Genomic DNA, 13,556 nt, shown 5'->3' with positions numbered 1-13,556 from the left:
CAATCATAACAAAGGCTTTCACTTATTAACTGCCAGTTATATCTTAGAACTATGATAGGCATTTTAACAAAAATCTCGTGTTATCCTTTTAACAACTGTTTAACGCTTAAAGACAATGAACCCCCAAAATCCCATCCTCTCACCCATTCTAACAATTCCCCCCTTTCTCCTTTGCCATTTTCTCCCTCTCTACTGAATCTTTCCCATTGACTTTTACTGTTATTTCTCTCATTTTAAATTTAAAACAACAACAAGACAACAACTCCTAATCCCATTTTCCCTGTCAGCTACACCCAGTTGTTGTTGTTCTCTTTTATGCCACGGTATATGGAAATGGAAGCCTTGGCACTGTGCAGTGTGTAGCCCAAACAACTGTAAGCATGTGTGCTGGAACTGTCTATACTTGCTACTTCAGTTTTTCTCTGCTGATTTTATATTATCTTGAAGCGAACTACAATTAGGCTTTTGCACCCCAACAATCCACTGAAATTGCCCTTATCCAATGGTCAGCATATCTTTTCTGTAAAGGATCAAACAGCAAATATTTTAGGCTTTGTGGGTCACCCAGTATCATATATTATTCTTTTTTTACAACCCTTCAAAAATATAAAAATCATTCTTAGCTCACGGGTTATAAAAAACACAGGTTGTGGGGTAAATTTTGCCTGTAACCTGTAGTTTCCTTACTCCAATAATGTCAGCAAATATCTCAGATGGTCAGTTTTCAGTCCTCACTTTATATGACCTATGAGCATTATTTGATCATGTCCTCCTCCTTGAAAGACTTTCTTCATTTGGCTTCCAGGGCATCACTCACATTGTCTTTGATCTCCTACTATGTCACAGGTCAATCTCTTCTATTCTTCTCTGCTAGTTCTTCAATTTCCTAGCCTAATACACTGGAATGCCCTAAGGCTGAATCTTGAGTTCTTTTCTCAATCTGTTCTCACTGATTGGTGATACCATCCAGTTTCATCCATCCTTCTAGTTGGTCAGGCCAGCTGGGACTCCTTTCTCACACATCACTCTATATCAACTAATCCTGTTGGCTGTACCTTCCAAATATACCCAGAAGCTGACCACCATCTACTACTACCACTCTGGGAGCCATCACCAACTTTTAACCTGGATTACAGGTATAATCTCTAAAATGGTCATACCATTTCTACTTTTGCCTCTTTCAGTCTATCCACAGAGTACCAAAGAGGACCTAGTCAAAAACAAAGTTAGATCACATTACTCCTCTGTTCAAAATCACCCTACGGTTTCCTGGATACTCAGAATAAAATCCAGTATCCTTATAAGGCTGATCATGATTTAGCCATCCTGTTTCCAGCTGGAGCACATTTCTCTCTCTTCTCACTCCTTGCCTGTCCTGTTCTGCCATGCTTGCCACCTTGATTCTCCTCAAATGTGCACAGCACAATCCTACCTTAGGGTCCATTGCTCCGTGCTGCTCCCTAGACCTGGAACAATCTTATCACAAATAGCTTCAAGGCTCACTCCTGTAACTCTCATCCAAATGCTATCTTTCAGAGAAGCCTTCCCTGCCCTTCTGATTTATAACTGCAACTCTCCTACCACCAATCTCTAGTATTCTGCTGTTCCCTTTCTATTAGTGCTTTTTTCCATAGCACTAATCACAATCATCATCTAACGTTATATATGTATTGCTTATTTGTTTACTATCTATTTACCTACACCAAGTAGAGACATCTCAGTATATTTTCTTTATTGATGTATTCCCAGAGCCTTGAGTAGGAATTGAACCTAGTAGGTACTCAGTATTTCTCTAAGAATGAATAAAGTACTAATCACTTTAGATCAGGGTCCCACCAAGGATATTACTTCAAGAATAAACTTAAAAATCTTAGAAAAAGAACTTATTTCAGTTTTATCAATAATATAAGACTAACCGACAATCAGCCAAATATTTCTCTTTTTAAGTCAAATATTTCTCATAGTAAATTAATAAAAGTACAAGCAATTTGGCTATACATATTGAGAGCATTTTCTTAAAGCTTACTCTTTGGCCCTTCAGTTTCACCTCAGCGAGTACCCGTATCATGGAAACAATCCAAAATATGGGAAATACTATGCACATAAACATTCAGAAGTAAAAACTTAGAAATTAAATGTCTAACGAATGTGCTAACGTTGAATAAATTATGACCCATTTCCTTGACAAAAACAATGTGCATGCAATTCATTACTCTGTTTCAAAAACTTTAGTGGATCAACTTTGCCTTCAAGATAAATTTGGCCTCTCCCTCAGCCTCTTATTTCACCCTCCCCTCTTCATAACCTATCTTCCAGGCACACTTCACCAGCCCTCTCCTCCCCTAAACTCTAGCTTCTGGAAGACTCTAACATCTTGGTTATGTGCTCTCCTAGGTACTCTGATAGAACTTTCCCACCAAAGTCACATTTCACAGTCATTATGGTAAATACTTATTCACTGGTCTTTTTCTCCCACTAAAGCAAATACCTAACACCTAGTTTAGTGCCTGATCTTAAGTAGGCAGTTTATGCAGAAATGAACTAAGTAATATTACATAAATGTGCTTATGATGCCACTGCAAATTAATGGTGCATTTTGGGTGATTTATATGATCTATTTTCTTCCTTTGTAAATTTGCTAAGTTATCTATGTCGGTAGAGACTGTACAAAGGGAACGAAGATATACTCATGTATGTACATAATGAATCACAATGTAGTAACATTGTAGTCCCACAAAATTCTTATAAAACCAGTTCCCCAAACACTTCTTTCTTCTTCTCTCAAAGTGTATAAAACCCAGTAAAAACATTTATGTGAAAAGCCAACAAGGAAGCTAGTCCTCCTATTACCTGAGTGGAGTTAGATAGTTGGTTTTTCCACGGCTCCTCTGCGCTGCTGGTCAGGTTTGTGCGGTTATGAGGTAGAGTGAGTGCGTTTCGCTGCAGGTAAGGCACGTTTCCATTACTTCCACTTCCTGTTATATGATTATTGCCTATCAAAATAGTGTCTGTACTTCCCAGCGTTCTTGATGTGCTACAGGGAACATGGCCTGCAGAAAAGGGTCCATTGGCCAAAGGCTGCCCAGGGCAGGCAGGACGGACTCCAGGCTGAGAGACGCTAGGCACTCTGGTCAGAGCAAGCTGTGGCTGCTGGCCAGAGACTGAGTTTGTAGGCAGTGATGAGTCAGCTGTTGGCCCATTAGGAATTCCAGTAGATCGTACCTGTGCAACTCCTGTTGGTCTCACCTGTCAAAAAAACAAAGGAAAAGTAAATGCTGGTTGTGTAATCTATAGGGAAGAGAATCTATAGGGGATTCTCTATGAATCCCCAGATGAATATGAAGATGTATAATTAGGGAATGTGTGATTTTACCCAAATGCTTAATTTCTCTAAGTTGAGAAATACATACTTTAAAAACAAGAAATTGTATTTGTTCATTTTAAAATAAACTTCCTTGAAAAAGCAGAAGTCTGTTTCAAAAAAAAAAAAAATCCCATTAGTAATGACAAAAGGAAGCAGCTGAAAATTATAGAAAACGACCCCAAACTTATAGGTCCTTCTCTCAATCACAAAAGAGGGGACATCTCAAAATTTCATTCTGTTACATATATGCCAGATCCTGTAAACTAAATAAGCCCTAAAAACCTTGCCTCAGTACTAAATAATGTAAACAAACCCTTAGAATCCATGTGAAATATCATGTAAATAAATAAAATACAAAGTATCTTCTTCAAAATTATAGTTGCTTTTGTCTAAAAATCTCCGTCAATTACCAGTATTTTAAAATACAGAGATTACTAAATTCTGTCAAATACCAGTAGAAAGTAAAAATGAACATAAACATGCTCTAAAATGACATTAGAGTCAATAAAAATACTCAAAATGCTAACAAATTTCAGGGAAAAATATGCTATACACACTTGGTGTTGTTGCATTAAGACAAACTGACTTTCCAGCTGTTCCAGCATCAGTTTCTGTGCTGGATTTAAATTATTTCTATTTGCGCGGAGCTGTTCCAAATGCTAGAAGAAGAACAAAAAGAGAATATAGTCAAAGATATATTTAGGAAATAAGATCACTATGCTAAGCAACCTTTCCCTGAAATGACTAAACTCAGAACCACTATCTGGTCAAACACACAGTCTTCTGACCAACAGTCATACACTCCAAGATGAAGTCCTTTAATAAGCTTGAGAAATATAAGAATGAACTAAGCATTCATCTGAACAAGATTTACTATGAGTTCTTTGTAATAGATGGGCATGAAATTTTACTCATCCATACAGTATTCTTAGGTATTCACAGAGAAAACTCTTGAAGCTTAAAAATATATTGACAAGTATGCTAAAAGCAGCACTGTCTGGAATAAGCAAAGTCTGAAGACAACCTGAATGTCCAAAATTACTGATCTGCTTAAATAAAGGTGTTACAGCTATATAAAGAAATATGATGTAACCATAAAAGAACAAGGAAGCTCTTCACATATTGACATGGAAAAGTCTGTAAAAGACGTTGTTAACAGCAAATAAGAATCCTATCATTTGTGTAAAAAAGAAGAAAAATAATAATACATGTGAGAAAGGGGGGGGATGTATATTTGCTTGTACATACATAACATACCTCTGGAATGATAGATAAGAAATTAGTAATACCAGCCGCATTTTGAGTGGGTAGGGGCCAGAGTTAGAAGAAAACTTTACCCTATATACCCTATATTTATACTTTATGTAGTGTAAACCATGTCCTGTTTAAAAAAAAAAAAAGAAATTAAAAACAAGAATGAATGATCTTCATTATTCTGGTAAACGCAGGCTCATTTTACTTTGGTGCATTTTAATTGAATGTACTGCCATTTAACTTATAAGAATTAATACTTAGGGCTGGGTGCAGTGGCTCACACCTGTAATCTCAGCACTTTGGGAGGCTGAGGTAGGTGGATCACTTGAGGTCAGGAGTGCAAGACCAGTCTGGCCAACATGGCGAAACCCAGTCTCTACCAAAAATATAAAAATTAGAGGGGTGTGATGGTGCGTGCCTGTAATCCCAGCTACTCTGGAGGCTGAGGCACAAGAATAACTTTAACACAGGACGCGGAGGTTGCAGTGAGCCAAGAGCGTGCCACTATACTCCAGCCTGGGTGACAGAGCAAGACTCTATCTCAAAAAAAAAAAAAAAAAAAAATTAATACTTGTTTGCTACCTCTACTCCTTTTTAATAAACAATTTGTCAAAAACATCTTACATACCTGTAATTTCTGTGGTGTCAAACACCATGAATGAGCTTGTTGCTGTACTGGAGGATGTGACACAGCATGTCCACCACTCCAATTGTCAGAAGTATTCTGAGGAAAATCGATTTAAAAAAAAAATTAAAGAATATTTGGTTAAATCCACAGTTAATAATAATGGTTAGAGGAGGCCAAATGACTATGAATTGGAATATTTACATGTTAAAAAGATGTTATAACATTAAATTCTTTAAAAAATAATTTTACATGCATATTAAACTTAGAAATCATACATTTAAAAATTACTGACTATTTAATAAGCCACCCAAAAAGGCCCACCCTCAAACTATGGCCCAAACGGCTAGCCTAAACACCACACTGTCCACTAGATCCAACATTAAATTTATTTCAATGTCAGTAAAAAGTGATGATGAAAAGTGTGCTGGGATCTTAACGGCAGGGAGATGAATAAAATGATTTGATGAATGCAAATTTATCCCTACTTTCTATATTTAATATGATACTAAGGGTTTGGGATGGAAAAACTCAAACCTTTCACTCTTTGATGTCCACAAATTTAAAATAAAGGACAGGAAATGTTCAAACTGCACAATTTCAGGGCAGCTGAAACTTCTTTTTTGACTGGGATTTTCTATTTCTCTAAAACATATACCTTTGTTGGACTAGATGTTCTTTTCCTCTTGGCAGGACTGGACAGGTCATCTACTTGGCTAGAAGGAATCATGTGTAGTGGCAAGGATTGCTGTGAAATTGGTGTTTGACTGAGGCCTAATACAGGTTCAGTATTTGGATGATGAGGTTTACATGCCTAAGAATCACAGAAGGAAGACAAAAATAGGGTTCTATATATTCTTAATTCATTCCTTCAAATTATAAAACTTTACAAGCTGCATACTTTTCAAAGCTATGTGGACATCGCTGATTGCAATGATTGAAAATCAAAATTAAATGATTCATCAATGGAATAATGTGTACCTTCCTTTGAAAAACTTGCCTTAAAAATTAAACAAACCACTGTAGCATTATTTTAAGAAATCTCCTTCAAAATCATGAAAATGCACAAAGGTTCTAAGTTGGTACCCCAAAATCTCTTCCCATATTAGAGGGAATTTTATTTTGATCTAGATTCCCTTTGCAATTAAATCAAAAGGCTTTTCATTACTAAAAGCCTCCTGTGCTTAGTAAATTAAGCTTGACCACTAGAGAATTGAAAAGAACCCTTAAAGCTGGGCACCTGCAGAACATAACCCAACTTCTCACCTGCTGTGCTGTGTTCATGGCACCCTGCCTGGAGGTAAGCTCTGCGGGAATTGGTAGGCTCCACGCCTCCTCAATACTAGGAAGTAATTTAGTTTTATTCTGTAGACTACCTTGTGGAAGGTTACACAACTGAGCCTAGGAAAAATTATGTAAAAAGCAAATTTAACACAAGCCTACTTGAGTAAGAGCAAGTCCACTAAATCTTCCTAAATGCTATAGCTAATTGTTTTTAAAAGAAAATAGATTCTAAATTTGGGGCTTTAGAAGACACTAAGTATAAACAGGGTAACCGGAATATAAACCTTTGTGAGAATCAAAACAAAGCTGAGCTCTGTTTTCAGAGTTCTCATAGCTGTCTTCTCAAGAAACTCCAAGCAAGAGTGAAAGACTGTTTGTGTTTTCTATAAAATGCTATGACAACTTAAAAATGTAGACAGTACATAGAAAAAAATTATGTAAATTAATATGCATCAACAGAGTAAATGTGCAAAAGAGCATCTTTAAAAATACTGCATATCTTACTTAAAATGAAAAGTAAAATAATATTACAAGCTATGGTATGTTTACAAAATATGGAAACAGATTATAGACATCAAAACACAACTAGACAAACTTTCCAGCCACCCTCCTTCTGCCTGAGTGTTCTGGGGAAATATGTGGCTTTAAAAAACTGCTATTTAAAAAATTTACCTGTAAATACTTAATTCGTGCTGCAAGTGCAGAGGTATTACTACAACTTTTGCTTCTAGTTGCATTTAAGTAGCATTTAATGGCATCCTGAGGCTGGTTGCAGGATTCATAGAGAGTGCCTAGGTCCATCCAGGCTGCAGCATGGCCATGGTCCAATTGTACAGCACAAATATAGGCCTGTAAAGCATCCATGGGCTGATTTTGCTGCTGATATAGCACACTGGAAAGAGAAATTAAGAAAAAATAAGTCAACTCAGAAGAACTGCTTGGTTTTATAATGATTTAAACTATGAAGTACTATATGTGATGCAACCATCTTTGTATATCAATTAAATTACTATTTTTATACAAAGGCTTACCCTATTGAACACCATGTATCTGCACTTGCTTCTGATTTATCAATAGACTGCCTGTAAGATATAAAGGCATCCTGAACTTTCCCAATACTTGAATAGCACCTGAGAAAGGAAGGGAAAAAAAAAAAAAATCAAGAGAATTCCATTAATACTGAAACAAATTAATTGGCTGAAAGGATGGACTATATATCACAGCAAATTTTTTTAAAACCCTAATAAGTTAATATATTTATGTGTATGTGTGTATATACTTGTTAACTATAATGAATATTATAATTTGCCCTCCAACAAACCATATTATAGTCTGTCTTATAGGTGCTAAAAAGCATGCTGCATTAATGAACTCTATTTAAATGATTAGGGGACATATCACTTCAATATTATAATACTGAGAGCTGCATGCACATGTGCACACACACACACACGGCACTCTTCCACTCTTCTTATACAGATTGACCTCTAGTTTCCTATATGGTCAAAATACAGAGTTAAAAACAAAAACACTATATGTTGGTAAGATTTGCTGTATCAGATTTCAATTTTCCTTTCCCAAGTAACAACACTGAGGGCAATAATTCTTTAATTCATAAAAAAAATGCACATGTAAGACATAGTTAATCTCAAACTAAGTATCAAAAATAGTATAAAGTAAAAAGTAAAAATAATATAAAGTATAATATTTTATGACTAGTAAAGTTAGCAAGGTAAGATTAATGATTCAAGGACTGTAATTTTCTTAATGTGAATATACACGATGGACATGATGGATACACAGATAACAGTTGAAATTATAAATACTGAAATTATCTTCTTATTCTTGGCACTAAAGGAAAAAGAAAAAAAACAAAAACCCAGTCCCTATTTTCATGAAGCTTACAATTTAGTTGAGGACTGAAGATACATTAAAAATGTCATATCAAATGGCCAGTATAGACAATAATTGGCCTGATAATTTAGGATAAGAAGAGACCATCATATACTGCAAGATTTAGGAAAGGCAAAAAAAAAAAAGGGGGGGGGGGAGAGTAAGAGTAAGGGATTTGAATATGTAAAGATGCATATTATTTAGTGATTCCTAATTGCCAGCCAGTATATGGCACGTTTGCCAAGCAAACAAATTGGAAAGACAACACACACATATACATACATATAAAGTTTTTCCAATAAATGAATTAATATTTATGCTGTAATTCTCTTATTTTGGATATTATTGGCTGACAGTAAATTGCAAAAAAAGTTAATGTTTTTACTTGCCCAAACACCATATTTCTATCCCCATAATTATTCTTTGAAATTTTACTGATTTATGTAACCTAAAATTCTAGGAACCACTGATTCGGGCAGAGAAGATGAGAAAAGGCGTTTTAAATGGGTTTGAACAGCATGAGCAAAACCTAATGTATATACAAGAATGCACAGACACAAAACAGTAGAGAATTTTAAATCCAGCCAAAGATTACCCTAAAGTTTGCTTTTCTAACAAGCAGAATAGCACATTGAAAGCACTTTATAGGAATATTAATTTTCTAACAATATGTAGGGCAGACTGAAAGGAAAATAGTTATGGACAGTGAAAAAAGAGGGTGGCTACATTCACTGGTTTGGAACAGGCCAAAATTGGAGTGCAAGTACTGGAAGCGGCAAGAAAAAAAAGATAAGAGAAACAAGAAACCAAAAGATTGATAAAGGCTTTGTGATTAATTGATTAGATGTTCACAGGGTGGGGGCTGTAACTTAGTATTTAACCTTGATAAAAAGAAAATGGTGATCTTTTGGCAAAAGTAAAAGGAGAAAGAGCTGGTCTGGGGAAGAATATGGTGAACATGGTTTGAAATATGCTGACTTTGACATGATGTGAGGACATTAAAATGGGAAATGTTAAGTAAAGAATAGGAGATGTTGTCCTGGTGTTTAAGATACCTTTAAATGTTGAAATCTAGATTTGGAATTCATCCATATGGAAGAGAGGCTGTAAAAACACAGGACACCTACAAGGGAGATGTAAAAGCCTAAGGAATCACTAATCCTGTGGTTTGAAAGATGTAAGAAATGTCCGTGATTGAGACAGAGAAGGCAGTTTCAGAGAGCATCTACAAACTGTTTTATGAAGGAAAAATTCATAAGAAGAGATCAGCTACAATGCCAAACAGGAACAGACACCAGCGTGAAAGGGAATGCTTAACAGATAGTAGAAAACATGCTCTTCTGTAGTTGTTGTGAAATCAAAGCCATTTCAGATTTATAGACAAATTTGCCTAACTGCTGGGAGAAATAAGCAGTTCTTCCCAAAACCAATGTTTTAACATTCCATTCCTACAAAGTCAAAGTAGGAAACCAATGTGCCCAGATACGGATGTCCCACTCCAACCATCAACCACTTTTCCTCTAATAAAAGTAGGTTCCTCTGAGACAGTCTCATATAACTAAAAAAGTCCTGGGTGAATCTAGGGTCTAATCCCTGCTCTCATACTAATTATCTGTGATTATGAACCCACTTTCTAAATCTTTGAAGTGACAGGATTTACAAGGTTAACTAGATGACCTCCCTGGTCCCTCCCAGTTGTAATATTCTATAGTTCTGTGATAACACAGTCAATGATTGGTGCTAGCAAAACAGAATATCACATTACAATTTTACTTTGAAATACAAGTGCCAAATGACAAGCAAAGTCCATCTTCAACACAGACCTGAATGCAGAGGTTAATAGAAATCCTAACAAATATTAGGGTCATCAAACCCCAAAATTTCTTACTGACAATTGAGGTCTTCATTTGGAGCTTTAAAAACTTCTAAAACATAATTCATTCATAAAATGTTTCTTACAAGAAACAGATTAGAAGCAACACATTAGAAGGCAGTGAAAGAGAATATGAAAAGTCTAAAAGATTTAGAATTTTATTATTACAGATGGAAAATAATATGTCTAAAATGATAACCTTGAACCCGAAACCAAGTTAAATTGTGATAAGTATCCTTTATTTAGTCAGGAAAAGTATATTGTATATTTGGAAAAATTTACCCAAAAACATTAAATTAAAAGCATCATCATGTTTTACAATGTAAAATTAGTTAACTGGAAAAAAAATGATAAAATACTGCTCACTGAAATACTGATGATGAAATACTGCTCATCGAAGCTGAAAATTACAGCATGACTATGATAGTTAATTCTACACATGGTTCATTATAATTTTATGTAACTAGAATTTAAATTTAAAAACCTATACTAAAAAGACATCTACACACTACTGTATTAAACTATCTTAGGTCAGAAGGAACATACTTTCTAGTATACATTCGTTTTAATCTATGCTAAAAGAAATTTTCATATATAAACCTGAAAACAAGAGACAGGCACCTACTGTTTCCCAGTTCCAGACCTCCTTTACAGTCACTATATAAAGCCTCACACTCCACAACACTAACAGTAATAGTGCTAGCTCCATAAGCAAATGGAGTTTAGTTAGTTCATGTCATCCATTTATCGAATAGCCACTTTGTCAGGCAAAAAGATACAAAAATAATAAAATCCAGTTTCTGCTACTGTAGAAGAGAAACACAAAAGTTTGGACCCTCCAGCTTTATTTAGAAGCAACCCAAATTAGGCTCTTTTACAAGCCTGGGGAGGGATTAGGAAATCCTCACCAAAAATTAGATACCTTTTCAGTCAACTCTTATTGTATGTTAATAATGAGTTAATCAAATGTTTTTAAAATTTTTTTTCCTTAACCTTCTAAGCATAATATGAGTAATCAAATATTTTTAGGGAAGGAACCATATTAATATTACTTTGTCTCATACAAACATACTTTCCTTAAAGGAAAAATGAAGCCATATAATTAAAATTTAATGTGATTATATGGCAAATTTACTTACAATCAAGTATTCTATGTAAACAATAATAGAACAAAACTTAAAATTAAAACAGGATAATTTCTAAAGAAGTCATAAAATTGGAACCTTTAGAGCAGGAAGATACGTAACAGATCAGCTAACTCAGGGTTTCTCAACTACAGCATAATTGACATTTGGAGCCAGCCAGTTCTTTGCTATAGAGGACTGTCCTGCGCATTGTAGGATGTTTAGCAGCATCCCTAGTCTCTACCCACTATACGAAAGTAGCACACTTCACAGCTGTGATGAAAGAAATAAATGTCTCTAAACATTGTGAAATGTCCTTGGCTGGGGTAAGGGTGGCAAAATAGCCTGCCCCTGAGGACCACTGATCTAATACAATTCTCTAATACGTTAAACAAAAATTGAGGCTTTAAGAGGTTTAACTAAACCATCCACAATTCCACAAACAGTAGCTGAATCAGGACTTGAATCTAAGTGTCCTGGCTCCTAGTACATTGATCTTTTCACCATATCATGAAAGCGAAAAGTGATTAGGAATCAAAATACAACCTGATGATAGTCTAAAACTATAATCTATCAGATACTTATGCATGAGGTATAGTTCAGATCATCACTAAGCATAATTCAGACATTCAATGGATAAATAGTATGGAGAAATGGTTACAGACTTGCAGAAAATGATTTTTGTTACATGACACTTCTCCATTCCAACAAATCTAATAATGTATTCACTTTCTCACTGTAAGATTTCAAGTATAACTGTGATTTGAGATTTACTATTATGTCAATTCTAAGGTAAATATCATGAATCAAAATTATAAATTATAAAGGTTCCATTGACTACCAGTAGTCATCAGGCAGATGAGAAATTAATCCTCTGTTTTATAAAACAGACATATAGAAAAAAATACTGGAAGTCTGAAGGAAAGGCATTTAAATACTTCATTAAAAGTTATTATTGGATAAGACTTTTTTAAAACTAGCAGTAACTCAAATCAAATAAAAATCCAATAACCAAAATAAGAAACGTCCTGCTAGACCAGATTATGCTATAAAAAAACCACCATATTTGGAAACTTTATTTTGTTGTTTAACTTTCAGGAATCTTGGTTAATAATGTATTTAGAAGAGAAAATACACTGATCAGGTTACATATGTAAACTAACATTTTAAATTGTAATTCAAATCTCTTAGCTGGAATAGACAAAATCAAACATAAATGTCTGGTAAGTCTCACCTTCCGAGGAAATACCAGGACTGGCCAGAATTAGGATCTGCTTCCAAGGACTTTTGGAGATACTGAATAGCATAGCTTTCCTTGGTGGCTTTATCTCCCAGGAGATCTACAGTGTGATGCATCCAACCTACAGTAAATGATTTAAAAATATTTACATAAATGACTTAATTGTTCTTCTATGTTTAAGAATACGAAGCAGAAAACAAGCCAAAAAAGTACTCTTTTCTGTCAATTTATTAATTTAGTTTGGAGTACATATTTCCAAAATTTAGAACTGCCAATTCTGGCCATTAAGAAAGTCAGTTTCTCACAGTAAGGTACTGTAAAAGCTACAAAGGGCTTTCATTCAAGAGAAATTAAAACAATTTTTAGTACTGATATAACAGATTATAAATCAGACTTTTCTAATTTTGATATTTGAAAAAATTCCGACTTATGAAACAAAGAATATAAAGATGTTACGTCTTATTTACTATTCCATGTAAAAATAAATTAATGTGTGTTTTTTGTTTTTTGTTTTTTCCTGAGACAGAGTCTCGCTCTTTTGCCAGGCTGGAGTACAGTGGCATGATCTCAGCTCACTGCAACCTCCGCCTCCCAGATTCAAGCAATTCTCCTGCCTCAGCCTCCTGAGTAGCTGGGACTACAGGCGCGCACCACCACACCCAGCTAATTTTTGTATTTTTAGTAGACACAGGGTTTCACCATGTTGGCCCAGATGGTCTTGATCTCCTGATCGTGTGATTCACCCACCACGACCTCCCAAAGTGCTGGGATTACAGGCGTGAGCCACCACACCGAGCCAATTAAGAATCTCCAAGATATCCCATTAACAAAATGTTTATTTCCAAGGAATAAATATAAGGCTATAGAATCAATGATAATTCAGATTAAAAAATATACAC

At 35.1% G+C, this 13,556-nt stretch overlaps 1 protein-coding gene across 31 annotated transcripts in view; it reads right to left on the bottom strand.

The window, feature by feature from the left end:
* Nucleotides 1-13,556, bottom strand: part of KDM6A (lysine demethylase 6A) — a 235,034-nt gene that overhangs the window by 45,707 nt on the left and 175,771 nt on the right. For 8 of the 31 annotated variants that reach the window (XR_010154914.1, XR_010154920.1, XR_008541971.2 and 5 more), the window contains 8 exons: nt 12,652-12,778; nt 7,559-7,657; nt 7,200-7,419; nt 6,510-6,644; nt 5,902-6,057; nt 5,247-5,342; nt 3,922-4,023; nt 2,851-3,246 (listed from right to left, as the gene is read on the bottom strand). Coding sequence is in view for 22 of the 31 variants with exons in the window: in XM_003953973.6 (XP_003954022.2) it covers nt 2,851-3,246; nt 3,922-4,023; nt 5,247-5,342; nt 5,902-6,057; nt 6,510-6,644; nt 7,200-7,419; nt 7,559-7,657; nt 12,652-12,778 (1,331 nt within the window). In the remaining 9 variants the exon portion in view is untranslated. The remainder of the gene's footprint in view (nt 1-2,850; nt 3,247-3,921; nt 4,024-5,246; nt 5,343-5,901; nt 6,058-6,509; nt 6,645-7,199; nt 7,420-7,558; nt 7,658-12,651; nt 12,779-13,556) is intronic. The other 23 variants (XR_010154915.1, XM_063804920.1, XM_009438971.5 and 20 more) reach the window with 7 other exon arrangements.

Source organism: Pan troglodytes, chromosome X (genome assembly GCF_028858775.2).
Source record: "Pan troglodytes isolate AG18354 chromosome X, NHGRI_mPanTro3-v2.0_pri, whole genome shotgun sequence".
Lineage (NCBI taxonomy): Eukaryota > Metazoa > Chordata > Mammalia > Primates > Hominidae > Pan > Pan troglodytes.
This window is presented reverse-complemented; position numbering and strand designations above follow the sequence as displayed.